Source organism: Oncorhynchus mykiss, chromosome 10, assembly GCF_013265735.2.
Source record: "Oncorhynchus mykiss isolate Arlee chromosome 10, USDA_OmykA_1.1, whole genome shotgun sequence".
Taxonomy (NCBI): domain Eukaryota; kingdom Metazoa; phylum Chordata; class Actinopteri; order Salmoniformes; family Salmonidae; genus Oncorhynchus; species Oncorhynchus mykiss.
The window spans coordinates 20,736,434-20,757,704 of NC_048574.1; the positions used below are offsets into that span (position 1 = coordinate 20,736,434).

Below are 21,271 nucleotides of genomic sequence, written 5' to 3' on the forward strand. Positions count from 1 at the left end.
CCTCACATCCCCCATCGGCCTGTCTTACTACAAACCTTTTCCTAACACCTTTTCCCCAAGAGCTCGAAACCCAGCCCAGCTCTGAATGTTTCCCCAGCCATGCCAACGTGTATGTGTGTGTGTGTGTGTGTGTGTGTGTACTACCGTTCGAAAGTTTGGGGTCACTTTGAAATGTCCTTGTTTTTTAAAGAAAAGCACATTTTTGGTCCATTAAAATAACATCAAATTGATCAGAAATACAGTGTAGACATTGTTAATGTTGTAAATGACCATTGTAGCTGAAAACGGCAGATTTTTTATGGCGTACAGATGCCCATTATCAGCAACCATCACTCCTGTGTTCCAATGGCACGTTGTGTTAGCTAATCCAAGTTTATCATTTTAAAAGGCTAGTTGATCATTAGAAAATCCTTTTGCAATTATGTTAGCACAGCTGAAAACTGTTGTGCTCATTAAAGAAGAATAAAACTGTCCTACTTTAGACTAGTTGAGTATCTGGAGCATCAGCATTTGTGGGTTCGATTACAGCCTCAAAATGGCCAGAAACAAAATACTTACATTAATTAATAAATAACAAAACACAGCTGTTTTCAAATAAAATCTAGGCCTCTCTAATTTAATTTAGCCTGGGCATGAACATTTTAATTAGGCCTAATAAATAACAGAACATAGTTGTCTACTAACACCAGGGTTGGCCTGTCATCCCTAGAAGGGATCTAGCTTTTTCCCAATTAACATCAGACTTAACTTTTTGTAGCAGGTTAGGAGAACTTACCCAGCAGGCTTGGAGAATTAGGTTAAGGTTAGGAAAATGGTTAGGGTTAGCTAAAAATGTTGACGTTCATTTGACCTGGCCAGCTCGCCCCACTCACCATTCCCGCTGCGATTCAGCACCACAGCAGTAGAAAGAGGACACTCTAGGCGGCCACAAAATGAAGAAATTATTAAACTGATGTTGGGCAATCAAATTCAATATGTAGATAAACGAAAATAAGGCTGGTTCATTGAGAGAAAGCTTATTTTACAATGCTCCCGTGAAACGAGGCCTGCACCATGCATTCATGAAAGCACTTATTTCCAAAGCTCAAATGATATCTCTCTTTTCACAGTTCTATTAGATGATGTTAATAAATGTTATGCCTATTGTAATTTGAACTATCGTGGAGTCTTGACTCGTGTCATGTGTGATATACGTACGTGGCTTATTGAACAACTCTGAACAACTCTGTTTCCTACTATAGGCATTTGACTGACTAGTGATTGCAACATTGTACCTCTCTGATGTGTATAGCTGGCAACAATGTTTTGTTTTCAAGTGCTACTGAATAAGCTTAACTGAAATGCACCAATTGCGCATGATACACATCATTACTCTAGTTTATTAATCCATTCCAAATCTTTGTACTATACATAACACAGGAGCGGGATATGCTGATCTGGCCCAGGGCGGTAGCAGAACTGCTAGGACCGGGCCTGACCAACACAATCATTGCCTTTAATTTACTTGTGTTTGCGGCGGACCTTGACCTGAAGTGCCCTGCTGCTGTTGGGAAGTCAAAACTGTCCATCACCTTGGAGCAGTTTGATGTGCATCAGCCTTGTTACTTTGTCCTAAAGAAGGAGTGATCTTGAGGCAGTCTTTACTCTGTTGTGGAGAAAGTATCCCCTCTCGGCAGGCACACCGGAAATGGGGAAAATCAAGACAATCTTCGCCAATTATGTCCAGTCGGGGTAGACTTAGCTGAAGTCTCTAATGAGGACCTAGTCGGGTACACTTAGCTGAAGTCTCTTATGAGGACCTAGTCGGGTACACTTAGCTGAAGTCTCTTATGAGGACCTAGTCGGGTACACTTAGCTGAAGTCTCTAATGAGGACCTAGTCAGAGTACACTTAGCTGAAGTCTCTAATGAGGACCTAGTCGGGTACACTTAGCTGAAGTCTCTTATGAGGACCTAGTCAGAGTACACTTAGCTGAAGTCTCTAATGAGGACCTAGTCAGAGTACACTTAGCTGAAGTCTCTTTTGAGGACCTAGTCGGGTACACTTAGCTGAAGTCTCTTATGAGGACCTAGTCGGGGTACACTTAGCTGAAGTCTCTAATGAGGACCTAGTCAGAGTACACTTAGCTGAAGACTCTTTTGAGGACCTAGTCGGGCACACTTAGCTGAAGTCTCTAATGAGGACCTAGTCAGAGTACACTTAGCTGAAGACTCTTTTGAGGACCTCGCATCTTTTGTGACTAAAAATACCCTACACTAATTTCCAAGCAGCTTAATGGTTTTATTAGCATATGAAGTATATTTGCCTTTGAAATTGGAGCACATCGACTGGTATTTCCTTCAATTAATAAAATGCATAATTTTGCAATGGATTTTTTCTTTCCTGGACAATTTGGTCGGCAACAATTTTATTTATCAGCGTGGCATTTTTTTGGGGGGGGGCAGCATTTACTGGCTAACAGAAACCCTGCTGCGTGCATACTGTGTATGTATGTGTGAGAGTGCATGAGTGCAAACGTGTGTATGAGTATGTCTGTGTAAATACATATCTGTGTGTGTAGAGTACATAGGGTCATATTTACTGAAAGCTGCGGCTGAGGCCTGGTACTGGCGGCCCTCTGAGCCTGCGTCCATGGCCAGGTCATAGGAGCCCTCTGGGCCCACTGCAGCACCGGAGGCCTGGGGCCAGCCCTGCTTCACCAGCAGCACTGTCCCAGACACAAACACAGAGAGATTACACACACACATACCCTCACACACGTAGAACACAGAGACAGATATAGAAGACAGACATGGATAGATAGTAATAAAACACACACAGCATGCAAATGCACTCACGCAAGCACGCACATAGAGAATACACACAGAGTAGACAGAGTATACAGTACACACCTGGTTGCTAGTGAAAGTCTACACACCTCTTGCACAGTCTTTATATTTTGTTGCCTTAAAATGAAATCTAAAAAGGGAATAACTTAAGAGTTTTGTTTCTACCGATCTACATAACCTACTCCACATGTTCAATGTGTAGTAGTTATGGGTAGTTATGGGTATACTTATCACCAGCAGAGACTGGGGAGTTGGTCACGATCAAAAGAAATATGAAGGGAGCAAAGACCAGATTTAAATGGGAGGAAACCCTGCCTCAGTCTTCTGAAAACCTTTTATTTTTCAGCAGGACAATTAAAAATGTTAATGCCAAAGACACAACAGAATGTCTTTCCAATTGGTGTTCCTAAGTGGTCAATTCTAAGTCCTGTCTTAAATGTGCTTGAAAATCAGAGACAAGGTATGAATATTGCTGTCCATCAATGACTCCCAACCAAATGTACTTAACTTGAGCAATTTTGACAAAGACAATGGATATATGTTGCACTAAGAGTTGTACAAAGTTGGTAGAATCTTATTCCAAATGATTCACATCTGTAATGGCTGCCAAAAGGTCCACCAAGTATTAACTCTGGGGGGTGAAGACTTACGCAATCAAGACATTTTAATTTTTGTTATTAATTTGGAAAATGTTACTTTTACTTTGAAAATGGTGTAGGTGGTGTACATAAAATGTTATACATTTTTTGTATTTAATTTAAAGGCAGCAAAATGTGAATACTGGGCAAGGGGTTTGTAGACTTTCACCAGACACTGTATACATACACACAAACAGAGTACACACACACACACACACATAGAGAACAGAAATAGTACATACAGTATACAGACACAGTATACAGACACACCTACTCATTCAAGTTTTTTTTTTTTTTACTATTTTCTGCATTGTAGAAAAATAGTTTAGACATCTGAACTCTGAAATAACACATATGAAATCATGTATTAACCAAAAAAGTGTTAAACAAATTAAAAAATATTTGAGATTTTTGATTCTTCAAAGTATCCACCCTTTGCCTTGATGACATTCTCTCAACCAGCTTCATGAGGTAGTCACCTGGAATGCTTTTCCAACAGTCAGGAGTTTCCACATATGCTGAGCACTTGATGGCTGCTTTTCCTTCACTCTGCGGTCCAACTCATTCCAAACAATCTTAATTGGGTCGAGGTCGGGTGATTGTGGAGGCCAGGTCATCTGATGCAATACTCCATCACTCTCCTTCTTGTTCAAATAGCCCTTACACAGCCTGGAGGTTTGTTTTGGGTCATTGTCCTGTTGAAAAACAAATGATAGTCCCACTAAGCACAAACCAGATGGGATGGCGTATCGCTGCAGAATGCTGTGGTAGCCATGCTGGTTAAGTGTGCCTTGAATTCTAAATAAATCACAGACATTGTCACCAGCAAAGGACCCCCACACCATCCCACTTCCTCTTCCATGCTTCATGGTGGGAACCACACATGCAGAGATCATCCATTCACCTACTCTGTGTCTCACAAAGACACGGCGGTTGGAACCAAAAATCTCAAATTTGGACTCAGATTTCCACCAGTCTAATGTCCATTGCTGGTTGGCCCAAGCAAGTCTCTTCTTCTTATCGGTGTCTTTTAGTAGTGGTTTCTTTGCAGCAATTTGACCATGAAGGCCTGATTCATGCAGTCTCCTCCTCAGAGGCTGGTAACTCCAATGAACTTATCCTCTGCAGCAGAGATAACTCTGGGTCTTCCCTTCATGTGGATGTCCTCATGAGAGCCAGTTTCATCATAGTGCTTGATGGTTTTTGCGACTACACTCAAAGAAACTTTCAAAGTTCTTGAAATGTTCCGGATTGACTGACCTTCATGTCTTAAAGTAATGATGGACTGTCATTTGTATTTGCTTATTGGAGCTGTTCTTGCCATAATATGGACTTGGTCTTTTACCAAATAGGGCTATCTTCTGTATAACACCATTACCACCATTAACACCATTACATTATTTCACCATTAAGGAAATAAATTCCACAAATGAACTTTTAACAAGGCACACCTGTTAATTGAACTGCATTCCAGGTGACTACCTCATGAAGCTGGTTGAGAGAATGCCAAGAGTGTACAAAGCTGTCATCAAGACAAAGGGTTGCTACTCTGAAGAATCTCAAATATATTGTGATTTGTTTAACACCTTTTTGGTTACTACATGATTCCATGTGTGTTATTTCATAGTTTTGATGTCTTCACCATTATTCTCTAATATAGAAAATAGTCCAAATAAAGAAAAACCCTGGAATGAGTAGGTGTGTCCAAAATTTTGACTGGTACTGTACACACAAACAGAGTGCACACACACACACACACACACACACACACACACACTCAACACACTGACATACAAGGAAAAACACACACACACCTTCCATCCATTCCATTGTCGAACTTAATTAATTTCATATGCATTATCTTATGTTTCATGCCTAGTGAACATGACCCAGCCCAGTAACGGCAGGGCTGCAGGGCACTGTAGAGCGACAACATGACCCAGCCCAGTAACGGCAGTGCTGCAGGGCACTGTAGAGCGACAACATGACCCAGCCCAGTAACGGCAGTGCTGCAGCGCACTGTAGAGCGACATGACCCAGCCCAGTAACGGCAGTGCTGCAGCGCACTGTAGAGCGACAACATGACCCAGCCCAGTAATGGCAGGGCTGCAGGGCACTGTAGAGCGACAACATGACCCAGCCCAGTAATGGCAGTGCTGCAGGGCACTGTAGAGCGACAACATGACCCAGCCCAGTAACGGCAGGGCTGCAGGGCACTGTAGAGCGACAACATGACCCAGCCCAGTAACGGCAGGGCTGCAGGGCACTGTAGAGTGACATGACCCAGCCCAGTAACGGCAGTGCTGCAGGGCACTGTAGAGCGACAACATGACCCAGCCCAGTAACGGCAGGGCTGCAGGGCACTGTAGAGCGACATGACCCAGCCCAGTAACGGCAGTGCTGCAGGGCACTGTAGAGCGACAACATGACCCAGCCCAGTAACGGCAGTGCTGCAGCGCACTGTAGAGCGACATGACCCAGCCCAGTAACGGCAGTGCTGCAGGGCACTGTAGAGCGACAACATGACCCAGCCCAGTAACGGCAGTGCTGCAGGGCACTGTAGAGCGACATGACCCAGCCCAGTAACGGCAGGGCTGCAGGGCACTGTAGAGCAACATGACCCAGCCCAGTAACGGCAGTGCTGCAGGGCACTGTAGAGCGACAACATGACCCAGCCCAGTAACGGCAGTGCTGCAGAGCACTGTAGAGCGACATGACCCAGCCCAGTAACGGCAGTGCTGCAGGGCACTGTAGAGCAACATGACCCAGCCCAGTAACGGCAGTGCTGCAGGGCACTGTAGAGCGACAACATGACCCAGCCCAGTAACGGCAGTGCTGCAGGGCACTGTAGAGCGACAACATGACCCAGCCCAGTAACGGCAGTGCTGCAGGGCACTGTAGAGCGACATGACCCAGCCCAGTAATGGCAGTGCTGCAGCGCACTGTAGAGCGACAACATGGCCCAGCCCAGTAATGGCAGTGCTGCAGGGCACTGTAGAGCGACAACATGACCCAGCCCAGTAACGGCAGTGCTGCAGGGCACTGTAGAGCGACAACATGACCCAGCCCAGTAACGGCAGTGCTGCAGGGCACTGTAGAGCGACATGACCCAGCCCAGTAACGGCAGTGCTGCAGGGCACTGTAGAGCGACAACATGGCCCAGCCCAGTAACGGCAGGGCTGCAGGGCACTGTAGAGCGACAACATGACCCAGCCCAGTAACGGCAGTGCTGCAGGGCACTGTAGAGCGACAACATGACCCAGCCCAGTAACGGCAGGGCTGCAGGGCACTGTAGAGCGACATGACCCAGCCCAGTAACGGCAGTGCTGCAGGGCACTGTAGAGCGACAACATGACCCAGCCCAGTAATGGCAGTGCTGCAGGGCACTGTAGAGCGACACATGACCTAGTCCAGTTACGGCAAGGCTGCAGGGCACTGTAGAGCGACATGACCCAGCCCAGTAACGGCAGTGCTGCAGGGCACTGTAGAGCGACATGACCCAGCCCAGTAACGGCAGTGCTGCAGCGCACTGTAGAGCGACATGACCCAGCCCAGTAACGGCAGTGCTGCAGCGCACTGTAGAGCGACATGACCCAGCCCAGTAACGGCAGGGCTGCAGGGCACTGTAGAGCGACATGACCCAGCCCAGTAACGGCAGTGCTGCAGCGCACTGTAGAGCGACATGACCCAGCCCAGTAACGGCAGTGCTGCAGCGCACTGTAGAGCGACATGACCCAGCCCAGTAACGGCAGGGCTGCAGGGCACTGTAGAGCGACATGACCCAGCCCAGTAACGGCAGTGCTGCAGCGCACTGTAGAGCGACATGACCCAGCCCAGTAACGGCAGGGCTGCAGGGCACTGTAGAGCGACATGACCCAGCCCAGTAACGGCAGTGCTGCAGGGCACTGTAGAGCGACATGACCCAGCCCAGTAACGGCAGTGCTGCAGCGCACTGTAGAGCGACAACATGACCCAGCCCAGTAACGGCAGTGCTGCAGAGCACTGTAGAGCGACATGACCCAGCCCAGTAACGGCAGTGCTGCAGGGCACTGTAGAGCGACATGACCCAGCCCAGTAACGGCAGTGCTGCAGCGCACTGTAGAGCGACAACATGGCCCAGCCCAGTAACGGCAGTGCTGCAGCGCACTGTAGAGCGACAACATGACCCAGCCCAGTAACGGCAGGGCTGCAGGGCACTGTAGAGCGACATGACCCAGCCCAGTAACGGCAGTGCTGCAGGGCACTGTAGAGCGACATGACCCAGCCCAGTAACGGCAGTGCTGCAGGGCACTGTAGAGCGACATGACCCAGCCCAGTAACGGCAGTGCTGCAGGGCACTGTAGAGCGACAACATGACCCAGCCCAGTAACGGCAGTGCTGCAGGGCACTGTAGAGCGACATGACCCAGCCCAGTAACGGCAGTGCTGCAGGGCACTGTAGAGCGACAACATGACCCAGCCCAGTAACGGCAGTGCTGCAGGGCACTGTAGAGCGACATGACCCAGCCCAGTAACGGCAGTGCTGCAGGGCACTGTAGAGCGACAACATGACCCAGCCCAGTAACGGCAGTGCTGCAGCGCACTGTAGAGCGACAACATGACCCAGCCCAGTAACGGCAGTGCTGCAGGGCACTGTAGAGCAACATGACCCAGCCCAGTAACGGCAGTGCTGCAGGGCACTGTAGAGCGACAACATGACCCAGCCCAGTAACGGCAGTGCTGCAGGGCACTGTAGAGCGACAACATGACCCAGCCCAGTAACGGCAGGGCTGCAGGGCACTGTAAAGCGACACATGACCCAGCCCAGTAACGGCAGGGCTGCAGGGCACTGTAGAGCGACAACATGACCCAGCCCAGTAACGGCAGGGCTGCAGGGCACTGTAGAGCGACAACATGACCCAGCCCAGTAACAGCAGTGCTGCAGGGCACTGTAGAGCGACGAAATGGCCCAGCCCAGTAAAGGCAGTGCTGCAGGGCACTGTAGAGCGACAACATGGCACAGCTCTTACTGACCTACTTCACTCCACTCTCTAATGATCAAACCCTCTGGAGCTCCAGGAGAAATGCAGTAAAACCAGACTCCATTTTTTCTCACAGAGAAGCATTGAGTAAAATTTGAATTGAATATTTATTGAATTGAAAAGGAATTGACCCCAACCCTAGTACCTACCCAACCTTTGCCTCTCCGTGCACAGAGGTGGAGAGATGCATTCTATTGAAACTACATTATTTCATTCTAGCTAGCACAAGGAGATGCAAGAGAGACCAACACTGCTTCTAGCCATCTCAACGACAAACAGTATTACCGTATTTACGGTAATAAAATGCCAAACAACCCCAGGTTATATCACTTTCACTAACTGACAGACATCTCAAGCCATCCTCTAACAACAAAGGGCAATGTAACCATAGCCATACGAATAATTGTTTATCACAATAAATCAGAAAATAAATTACGAATCATCTTATTAACAGTAATTTTAAAGTCATTCTCAAGTTCACACCAAAACACAACATTACACACAGACACACACACACATTTCTGTACAGAATGTTCTAGAGCACTGTGTGGATACAATATGAACAAAGCCTCTCTAGCAGCTCTACATAAGAGTTCTCAAGGCACTGTGAAGGCTCTGGGGTGAAGTTTCCTGTAGGTACAGATCTAGGATCAGCTTTCCCTCCCCAATCTTAACCTTGACTGGTGAAAATGTTAAACTGACCCAGAGTCTAGGGGAAACTTCTCATGACATACATGTGGATAAGACACAGAGAGAGAGAATATGTTTGAGTGTGTGTGTGTGTGCGCACATGTGGGTATTTTTTACCTTTGAGTAGATTGCACCGCCAATCTGATTCATATAGTGTGTGTTGTATCACGTGTATATATTCTTACCTTGGGGATAGAGTGGACTGCTGGTTTGAACAAAATGCATGTGCGCTTGTGTGCATGTCTGTGTGATTGCGTGGCATATTTGTGTGTGCGTGCGTGCAAGTTTGTGTGTGCTTGTTTGTGCGTGCATAATTTTTGCTTGTGTGTGTTCTTACCTGGGGGATAGCCTGGACTGCCAGTCTGGTAGAGGTTGGGTGTATAGGTAGGAGTCTGAGCATAACCTGCAGGATAGCCTGAGGACAGAGAACAGAGGCCTTTCAGAACATCATCGCCTGGGGGTGTGTGTGTGTGTGTGTGCAGCATGGCTGTGTGTGTGTGTGTGTGTGTGTAAGTACATGCAAGTTAACATATGAGTGGACGTGTATGTGTTGTAAGATGAAAGGTCAAAGGTAGGACAGCACAGAGACAGTGTTGGTCCAGAGTGCCTGTGTGGATGGGATAATCACATGTTATTACTCTATGGAGCCTCCATCTCCCCACATCCCCGTCAGTGATTTACAGCGCAGCCCCACCCTCCTGCACCTGATTCATAAAATAATTGGCCAGGACACTGCAGTGGATGCAGCCCATCCATATAGGTTGGATGTCAGTGATTGCGTGGAGTTGCTGACAGTTCAGACAAGATAAGGTTGAAGTCTCCTGGGTTGTATTCATTAGGGTACCGACTGAAAGACAACAGACTGAAACAGGGAGCGACTACCTGAACTTGTTAAATATAAGAAATGCTTGCTTTCGTTTTACGTTGCAAAACATTTAGTTTTGTCTTAATTAATGACACTGGTTCAGTTTCAATGGGACGTATTGAGGTACTTGGTGACTCATAGGTGATCTTATATCAAAGGAAATAGGAAGGAAGTGCTTTAGAAGAGGAAACGTGCCATCCAGGAACGGTAACTATAATATTTTAAGCTATTATCTCTCAATAATACAGGTGCTATGAAGAGATTGAGATAAAACTGTCCACTTTGAGTGTTTGCTGCAGCTCGTTCCAGTCGCTAGCTGCAGCGAACTGAAAAGACGAGCGACCCAGTGATGTGTGCGCTTTGGAACCTTTAACAGAATGTGACTGGCAGAACGGGTGTTGTATGTGGAGGATGAGGGCTGCAGTAGATATCTCAGATAGGGGGAGTGAGGCCTAAGAGGGTTTTATAAATAAGCATCAACCAGTGGGTCTTGCGACGGGTATATAGAGATGACCAGTTTAAAGAGGAGTATAGAGCGCAGTGATGTGTCCTATAAGGAGCATTGGTAGGCAAATCTGATGGCCGAATGGTAAATAACATCTAGCCGCTCGAGAGCACCCTTACCTACCGATCTATAAATTACATCTCCGTAATCTAGCATGGGTAAAATGGTCATCTGAATCAGGGTTAGTTTGGCAGCTGGGGTAAAAGAGGAGTGATTACAATAGAGGAAACCAAGTCTAGATTTAACTTTAGCCTGCAGTTTTGATATGTGCTGAGAAGGACAGTGTACCGTCTAACCATACTCCCAAATACTTGCATGAGGTGACTACCTCAAACTCTAAATCCTCAGAGGTAGTAATCACACCTGCGGGGAGAGGGGCATTATTCTTACCAAACCACATGACCTTTGTTTTGGAGGTGTTCAGAACAAGGTTAAGGGTAGAGAAATCTTGTTGGACACTAAGAAAGCTTTGTTGTAGAGTGTTTAACACAAAATCCGAGGAGGTATAAGCTGAGTATAAGGCTATCATCTGCATATAAATGGATGAGAGAACTTCCTACTGCCTGAGCTATGTTGTTGATATAAATTGAAAAGAGCGTGGGGCCTAGGATCAAGCCTTGGGGTACTCCCTTGGTGACAGGTAGTGGCTGAGACAGCAGATGTTCTGAATTTAAACACTGCACTCTTTGAGAGAGGTAGTTAGCAAACCAGGCCAAAGACCCCTTGGAGACACCAATACTCCTTAGCCAGCCCACAAGAATGGAATGGTCTACCATATCAAAAGCTTTGGCCAAGTCAATAAAAATAGATGCACAACATTGCTTAGAATCAAGGGCAATGGGGACATCATTGAGGACCTTTAAGGACGCAGTGACACATCCATAACCTGAGTGGAAACCAGATTCCATACCAGAGAGAATACTGAAGACATCAAGAAAGACAGTCAGTTGATTATTTACATTATTTTCCAACACTTTTGATAAACAGGGCAAAATAGAAGTAGGCCTATAACGGGATCAGCTTGATCTCCCCTTTAATTAAAGGATGAACCGTGGCTGCCTTCCAAGCAATGGGAACCTCCACAGAAAGGAGAGACAGGTTAAAAAAGGTCAGAGATAGGCTTGGTGACGATAGGGGAAACAACCTTGAAGAAGAAAGGGTCTAAACCATATTACCCAGATGTTTTTTTGGGGTCAAGTTTCAGGAGCTCCTTTAGCACCTCGGATTCAGTGACCGCCTGCAGGGAGAAACTTTGTAGCGGGGCAGGGGAAAAAAGGGAGAAGCGTCGGGGCTAGTCGCATTAGAAGCGGTAGGTTTTAGATTAACTAACTTCAAAGTAATGACTCGGACGTCGGGTTTGATACGAAAGCTTCTTTTTTTAGTAATAATACTTGTTCACGTTACATTTAACAACTTTGTTTTGGTACAGAGCAATGCAGTTAAGATGCTATCGGAAAGTCAGCCACAATCACTGCACCTGCACATAATTGGCGCGTTATCTCTCTCATTCCTCTCGCAAGGCATTCTGGAACTTGCAGTCAAAAAGCGTAATTCAACACAACCCAATACAATTACATATGCAAATAACTGTAAAGAAATATCTTTAGATACAGCTCAATGAATAAACTTAAACATTAACTCTGTAACACATTAAAGTTACAACAGTAGGAGATGAGGAAATATTGGACGGGCAAGGAGGCATGGCTGAGTCAAATAGGATTCCTGACTTCATGAAGTGGTGACTAAAGAGCTTAGCCATGTGCTTCTTGTCAGTAACAACCACATCATCAACATTAAGGGGCATAGGCAGCTGTGAGGAGGAGAGTTTATTCTCCAGATCTTTAACCGTTTTCCAGAACTTCTTGGGGTTAGACCCACAGAGAGAGAACTGCTCCTTAAAGTAACTAACTTTGGCCTTCCGGATAGCCTTAGCACACTTATTTCTCATTTGCCTGAACGAGACCCAGTCAGCCTGAGTATGAGTGTGCTGAGCCTTTCGCCAAATTAAATTCTTGAGGTGGAGTAACTCTGCATGATCACGGTCGAACCAGGGGCTGAACCTGTTTTTAATTCAACATTTCTTTATGGGGGTGTGTTTGTTAACAATACCATTGAAAATATAAAAAAGAAGGTCCAAGCTTCTTCAACAGAGGGGCTCAAGCTGATTCTATACTATTTTACAGAGGTCAGTTCATGAAGGAAGTCTTGATCATTGAAGTTTTTTTGCAAGCGTCTATGACAAATCAGGAAAGGTTGTTTCACTGAGCAGCCATTACGAACACAAGCTGTGAAACAGTGATCACCAAGGTTATTACAGAAAACACCAGACTGATATCCATCAGGATTATTTGTGAGGATAACAGAGGAGAGTAGCCTTTTCTGGATGTTTGGAGTCATACCTTGTGGGATTGGTAATAATCGGAGAAAGATTTAGGGAGTCCCATTGCTTTTGGACTTGGTCAGGTGGTTTAAGTACGTCCCCGTTTAGGCCACCTAGCAGGACAAATTCAGACTTAGTGTAAGGGGCCAGGAGAAAGCTTAGGGCAGGTAGGGTACAGGCCGGTGCTGATGGAGGACGATAGCACACAGCAACAGTCAACAAAGAGCTATTTGAAAGTTTAGTGCATAAAACCAGCAAATCAAATTGTTTAGGGACAGACTTGCTGGAGACAACCGCACACTGAAGGTGATCCTTGGTAGAGATTGCCACTCCCTCACCTTTGAAAGACCTGTCTTGCCGAAAAAACACTCTTCCTTAACCACGTCTCAGTAATGACCAACACATCTGGATTGGAGCTGTGAATCTACACTTTCAATTTATCCATTTTAGGTAATAAACTTCTAGATATTAACGTGCAGAAAACCCAGGCTTTTACGAGAGCAGAAATCAGTGAAGCACATATCAGAGCACAAGTCAGAATTGGGGCTAGCAACAGTAGCCATCAGGGTGTACATGCACATTTCCAGATATCATCAGCAGTAATACAATCAGGGCATGGCAGAGGACAGGCTTCTTCAACAGAGCTCTGCAGTGCTGATTTATGACATTTGAATGTGCATTAGATGGCAACAAGATCCTACTGTAGAGCAATTTCATCAGGTAACATGAATACAAAGCTGGTGAGAGGTGGTTAGAATAGGATGGGAGGCCAACAGTCTGTGTAACCAGAGAGTCACTTTCTGAAGGCTACTGTGGCCTTGCAGGTGCCTTGGTGGAAGAGTGGGGTAACATCTCACAGCAAGATCTGGCCAATCTGGTGCAGTCCATGAGGAGGAGATGCACTGCAGTACTTAATGCAGGTGGTGGCCACACCAGACTGACTGTTACTTTTGATTTTGATGTGTTCAGGGACACATTCTTCCATTTCTGTTAGTCTGTGGAACTTGTTCAGTTTATGTCTCAGTTGTTGAATCTTGTTATGTTCATACAAATATTTACACATGTTAAGTTTGCTGAAAATACAGTGGGGCAAAAAAGTATTTAGTCAGCCACCAATTGTGCAAGTTCTCCCACTTAAAAAGATGAGAGAGGCCTGTAATGTTCATCATAGGTACACTTCAACTAGGACAGACAAAATGAGGAAAAAAAATCCCGAAAATCACATTGTAGGATTTTTAATGAATCTATTTGCAAATTATGGTGGAAAATAAGTATTTGGCCAATAACAAAAGTTTCTCAATACTTTGTTATATACCCTTTGTTGGCAATGACAGAGGTCAAACGTTTTCTGTAAGTCTTCACAAGGTTTTCACACACTGTTGCTGGTATTTTGGCTCATTCCTCTATGCAGATCTCCTCTAGAGCAGTGATGTTTTGGGGCTGTTGCTGGGAAACACGGACTTTCAACTCCCTCCAAAGATTTTCTATGGGGTTGAGATCTGGAGACTGGCTAGGCCACTCCAGGACCTTGAAATGCTTCTTGCGAAGCCACTCCTTCGTTACCCGGGTGGTGTGTTTCGGATCATTGTCATGCTGAAAGGCCCAGCCACGTTTCATCTTCAATGCCCTTGCTGATGGAAGGAGGTTTTCACTCGAAATCTCACGATACATGGCCCCATTCATTCTTTCCTTTACACGGATCAGTCGTCCTGGTCCCTTTGCAGAAAAACAGCTCCAAAGCATGATGTTTCCACCCCCATGCTTCACAGTAGGTATGGTGTTCTTTGGATGCAACTCAGCATTCTTTGTCCTCCAAACACGACGAGTTGAGTTTTTACCAAAAAGTTATATTTTGGTTTCATCTGACCATATGACATTCTCCCAATCTTCTTCTGGATCATCCAAATGCTCTCTAGCAAACTTCAGACGGGTCTGGACATGTACTGGCTTAAGCAGGGGGACACATTTGGCATTGCAGGATTTGAGTCCCTGGCGGCGTAGTGTGTTACTGATGGTAGGCTTTGTTAGTTTGGTCCCAGCTTTCTGCAGGTCATTCACTAGGTCCCCCCGTGTGGTTCTGGGATTTTTGCTCACCGTTCTTGTGATCAATTTGACCCCACGGGGTGAGTTCTTGCGTGGAGCCCCAGATCGAGGGAGATTATCAGTGGTCTTGTACAGTGCCTTGCGAAAGTATTCGGCCCCCTTGAACTTTGCGACCTTTTGCCACATTTCAGGCTTCAAACATAAAGATATAAAACTGTATTTTTTTGTGAAGAATCAACAACAAGTGGGACACAATCAAGAAGTGGAACAACATTTATTGGATATTTCAAACTTTTTTAACAAATCAAAAACTGAAAAATTGGGCGTGCAAAATTATTCAGCCCCCTTAAGTTAATACTTTGTAGCGCCACCTGTTGCTGCGATTACAGCTGTAAGTCGCTTGGCGTATGTCTCTATCAGTTTTGCACATCGAGAGACTGAAATCTTTTCCCATTCCTCCTTGCAAAACAGCTCGAGCTCAGTGAGGTTGGATGGAGAGCATTTGTGAATAGCAGTTTTCAGTTCTTTCCACAGATTCTCGATTGGATTCAGGTCTGGACTTTGACTTGGCCATTCTAACACCTGGATATGTTTATTTTTGAACCATTCCATTGTAGATTTTGCTTTATGTTTTGGATCATTGTCTTGTTGGAAGACAAATCTCCGTCCCAGTCTCAGGTCTTTTGCAGACTCCATCAGGTTCTCATTCTTCCAGAATGGTCCTGTATTTGGCTCCATCCATCTCCCCATCAATTTTAACCATCTTCTCTGTCCCTGCTGAAGAAAAACAGGCCCAAACCATGATGCTGCCACCACCATGTTTGACAGTGGGGATGGTGTGTTCAGCTGTGTTGCTTTTACGCCAAACATAACGTTTTGCATTGTTGCCAAAAAGTTCAATTTTGGTTTCATCTGACCAGAGCACCTTCTTCCACATGTTTGGTGTGTCTCCCAGGTGGCTTGTGGCAAACTTTAAACAACACTTTTTATGGATATCTTCTTCTTGCCACTCTTCCATAAAGGCCAGATTTGTGCAATATACGACTGATTGTTGTCCTATGGACAGAGTCTCCCACCTCAGCTGTAGATCTCTGCAGTTCATCCAGAGTGATCATGGGCCTCTTGGCTGCATCTCTGATCAGTCTTCTCCTTGTATGAGCTGAAAGTTTAGAGGGACGGCCAGGTCTTGGTAGATTTGCAGTGGTCTGATACTCCTTTCATTTCAATATTATCGCTTGCACAGTGCTCCTTGGGATGTTTAAAGCTTGGGAAATCTTTTTGTATCCAAATCCAGCTTTAAACTTCTTCACAACAGTATCTCGGACCTGCCTGGTGTGTTCCTTGTTCTTCATGATGCTCTCTGCGCTTTTAACGGACCTCTGAGACTATCACAGTGCAGGTGCATTTATACGGAGACTTGATTACACACAGGTGGATTGTATTTATCATCATTAGTCATTTAGGTCAACATTGGATCATTCAGAGATCCTCACTGAACTTCTGGAGAGAGTTTGCTGCACTGAAAGTAAAGGGGCTGAATAATTTTGCACGTCCAATTTTTCAGTTTTTGATTTGTTAAAAAAGTTTGAAATGTCCAATAAATGTCGTTCCAATTCATGATTGTGTCCCACTTGTTGTTGATTCTTCACAAAAAAATACAGTTTTATATCTTTATGTTTGAAGCCTGAAATGTGGCAAAAGGTCGCAAAGTTCAAGGGGGCCGAATACTTTCGCAAGGCACTGTATGTCTTCCATTTCCTAATAATTGCTCCCACAGTTGATTTCTTCAAACCAAGCTGCTTACCTACTGCAGATTCAGTCTTACCAGCCTGGTGCAGGTCTACAATTTTGTTTCTGGTGTCCCTTGACAGCTCTTTGGTCTTGGCCATAGTGGAGTTTGGAGTGTGACTGTTTGAGGTTGTGGACAGGTGTCTTTTATACTGATAACAAGTTCAAACTGGTACCATTAATACAGGTAACGAGTGGAGGACAGAGGAGCCTCTTATAGAATAAGTTACAGGTCTGTGAGAGCCAGAAATCTTGCTTGTTTGTAGCTGACCAAAAACTTATTTTCCACCATAATTTGCAAATAAATTCATTATAAATCCTACAATGTGATTTTCTGGATTTTTTTTCTCATTTTATCTGTCATAGTTGAAGTGTACCTATGATGAAAATTACAGTTCTCTCTCATCTTTTTAAGTGGGAGAACTTGCACAATTGGTGGCTGACTAAATACTTTTTTGCCCCACTGTAAAAGCAGTTGACATTGAGAGGACTTTTTTTTTTAGCACCCAGGAAATGGCTAAGCAATTTCTTTATATTGCACCTTAAAATAATATAGAAGAGAAACATTTACTTTATGTTAGGCAGCCTAAATGGAAAATAAGGGGTTGGGAAGATGTAGCGAATGAGAAAATATTTACTGAAGGTTAGTGTAACGGGTTTCGTAGGTGGAAGGAGTGGAGGACCAAAGCGCAGCGTGGTATGTGTTCATTATATATTTTTATGAAATATCACTGGACACAGAAAACAAAAGGAACAAGAGAAATAAATGAAAACCGACACAGTCCCGTGTGGAACAAACACTGACACGGAAAAATAATCACCCACAAAACACAGGTGGGAAAAGGCTACCTAAGTATGATTCTCAATCAGAGACAACGAACAACACCTACCTCTGATTGAGAACCATACCAGGCCAAACACATAAACACAACATAGACTACCCACCCCAACTCACGCCCTGACCAAACTAAAACAAAGACATAACAAAGGAACTAAGGTCAGAACGTGACAGTTAGGATATGCCTACTGTATATATTATAAATGTATGCGTTATCTATGCTCTAATGTCAGGTGGTATTGGTATTCCATTTAAAGGAGAAAAAATGAATTGTACTGATCACATAGCAATCACACTAAAACAAAGTAGCCTATTATTGGAAATAACAAAGCACGCAAGAGCAGCCATTGTGTGTGTGTGTCTCCTTCCTGAGGCTACACACCACCCACACAGCCAGATCTGGCCGACCGACCGACCACACACACTCACCGATCGACCGACCAACCACACACACACACACACACACACCTTACTAATTAGCCTCTATTTATGGAACAGTGTGACTGTGGACTAAATGTGAGCAAAAGAGAAGCAGCCTGAGACAATTAGGGAGAGAGAAGAGGGAGGGAAAAACAGAGGAACAGAGGGAAGGAAGAATGTAGGGAGGGAGGGAGGGATGGAGGGAGGAACAGAGGAAGGGGGGAATGGAGGGAGGGACGAAGGGAGGGAGGAATAGAGGGGAAAAGGAATGGAGGGAATGAGGAACGGAGGGAGGAATGGAGGGATGGAGGAAAGGAGGGTATAACAGAGGGAAGAACGGAGGGAGGGGAGGAACAGAGTGGACGGAGGATGGAGGGAGGGACAGAGGAATGGAGGGAGAGACGGAGGGAGGAACAGACGGAGGGAGGAACAGACGGAGGGAGGACAGGAGGGAGGACAGGAGGGAAGGAGGATCAGAGAGAGGGATTCCTACTGTCAGCAGTATCTGAGATGCACCTGCTGCTCACCGGTAGCTCACGTGTGTTCCCTAGAAATGCTGTTTAAAATTAAAAATATTTGTACCAACACACTGAAGAAAGCTGCAAAGCCGAAACATCTGTGTAAGCCATCCCTGATGCAGTGAAAAAATATTTTTTAATTAAACAAAGCTTTATGCAACATCTTTTGGAGTGCGGACCCATCCCACTTTTTTGCTTATTTAAATTTATAGGTTTTACGCCACAAACAACATTTTGGGAGAGCGCGATAGTCCTCTTTTAATTATCAGTATCTGAGATGACATGGAGGGGGCCCCAACCACACTCCCTTGGTCAGCTGTCCCCAGGATGTGTGTGTGTTTATGCTCCTGCGTGTGTTTCCCCCGGCCTCCCGCCACACAGACTCCATCACAAAAGGCTACTGCAACCACTGCAGGTGTCTGTCCTTTCTCTTAACTCGCTGATCAGCTGCAGCCTAAGGTTGAACAGCAATGCATTATGGGTACAAAGAAGCGACAAGAGAGAAAGAGAGAGACCATTGAGAGCTGAGAGCACCTTTAAAATAAACTCCCTGTTATCAAAGCCGGCGCTGTTGTAACAGCTTGGCCAATGAATCACTAGCCGAGTGGCAGTAACGGGCCCTGCCCCCTCGAGCCAGTGGAGGAAAGCACCACCAGTGTAATCACATTTCTATTTCCACACTCTCTTCCCTTTTCTTGTCTTCCTGCATTTCTTTTTTTTCCACCTGTCTTTGTACACGCCATGTGAATACTCCATTTTCACACAGACAGATCATTCAATGCATAGACTCATCCAGCGATGACTGCACTCATAGCCGCGGGAAGTAGGTTGGGGGTGGGGGTGTATCATCTATATTGGTCCCCTAATACAGGACTAGTAAAGGCCCAGTGCACTACTTTTGGGAAAAAAATGTAAACAAAATGTATTTGAGTGTTTACCAGCATTTGAGTCTGATAATTATCTGTACAACAGTTCATCTGATAATACTTGTGGAATATAAAAATACTTGCTTGGTATACAATATGTTTTCTAGTTTCTTGAAATACTTGGCAAATGCAACTTATTTCTATGTGAAAGCTGAAATCATCTATTCATTCCTTTTCCATTTTATCCAGAGCATCTTACCGTAGTGAGTGTATACATTTTCATACTTGTCCCCTGTGGGAATCAAACCCACAACCCTAGCATTACAAGTGCCATGCTCCACCAAATGAACCACATCATCACACCACATCAGCACAAACCACTTGACATCTCAATTAGAGGTAGACTGATTATGATTTTTCACCGCCGATACCGATACAGATTATTGGGGGACCAAAAAAGCCGATACTGATTAAATCGGACAATATATATATTTTTTTGTAATAATGACAATTACAACAATACTGAATGAACACTTATTTTAACTTAATATAATACATCGATAAAAATCAACTTAGCCTCCAAAAATAATGAAACATGTTCAATTTGGTTTAAATAATGCAAAAACAAAGTGCAATATGTGCCATGTAAAAAAGCTAACATTTAAGTTCCTTGCTCAGAACATGAGAACATATGAAAGCTGGTGGTTCCTTTTAACATGAGACTTCAATATTCCAAGGTAAGAGGTTTTAGGTTGTAGTATTTATAGGACTATTTCTCTCTATACCATTTGTATTTCATATACCTTTGACAATTGGATGTTCTTATAGGCACTTTAGTATTGCCAGTGTAACAGTATAGCTTCCGTCCCTCTCCTCGCCCCTATCTGGGCTCGAACCAGGAACACATTGACAACAGCCACCCTCGAAGCATCGTTACCCATCGCGCCACAAAATCCGCAGCCCTTGCAGAGTAAGGGGAACAACTACTCCATGTCTCAGAGCAAGTGATGTTTGAAACGCTATTAGCGCGCACCCCGCTTACTAGCTAGCCATTTCACATCGGTTACACCAGCCTAATCTCGGGAGTTAATAGGCTTGAAGTCATAAACAGCTCAATGCTTGAAGCACAGCGAAGAGCTGCTGGCAAAACGCATGAAAGTGCTGTTTGAATGAATGCTTACGAGCCTGCTGGTGCCTACCACCGCTCAGTCAGACTGCTATATCAAATATCAAATCATAGACTTAATTATAACATAACAACACACAGAAATACGAGACTTTGGTCATTAATATGGTCGAATCCGGAAACTATCCTTTCGAAAACAAAACGTTAATTATTTCAGTGAAATACGGAACTGTTCTGTATTTTATCTATCGGGTGGCATCCCTAAGTCTAAATACTCCTGTTACATTGCACAACCTTCAATGTTATGTCATAATTACGTAAAATTCTGGCAAATTAGTTCGCAACGAGCCAGGTGGCCCAAACTGTTGCATATACCCTGACTCTGCATGCATGCAATGAACGCAAGAGAAGTGACACAATTTCACCTGGTTAATATTGCCTGCTAACCTGGATTTCTTTTAGCTAAATATGCAGGTTTAAAAATATATACTTCTGTGTATTGATTTTAAGAAAGGCATTGGTGTTTATGGTTAGGTAGTCGTGCAACAATTGTGCTTTTTTCGCTAATGCGCTTTTGTTAAATCATCCCCCGTTTGGTGAAGTTGGCTGTCTTTGTTAGGAAGAAAGAGTCTTCACACAGTTCGCAACGAGCCAGGCGGCCCAAACTGCTGCATATACCCTGACTCTGTTGCAAGAGAAGTGACATAACTTACCTAGTTAAAATAAATTCATGTTAGCAGGCAATA

General features: G+C 44.8%; 1 protein-coding gene across 2 annotated transcripts in view; it reads right to left on the minus strand.

The window, feature by feature from the left end:
• LOC110533479 (protein FAM168A) overlaps window positions 1-21,271 on the minus strand; it is a 54,256-nt gene that overhangs the window by 9,993 nt on the left and 22,992 nt on the right. Inside the window, exons 3-4 of one of the 2 annotated variants that reach the window (XM_021617731.2) lie at window positions 9,514-9,591; window positions 2,582-2,707 (exon numbers count right to left, since the gene is read on the minus strand). In XM_021617731.2, the coding sequence (XP_021473406.2) occupies window positions 2,582-2,707; window positions 9,514-9,591 (204 nt within the window). The remainder of the gene's footprint in view (window positions 1-2,581; window positions 2,708-9,513; window positions 9,592-21,271) is intronic. The other variant, XM_021617732.2, reaches the window with a different exon arrangement.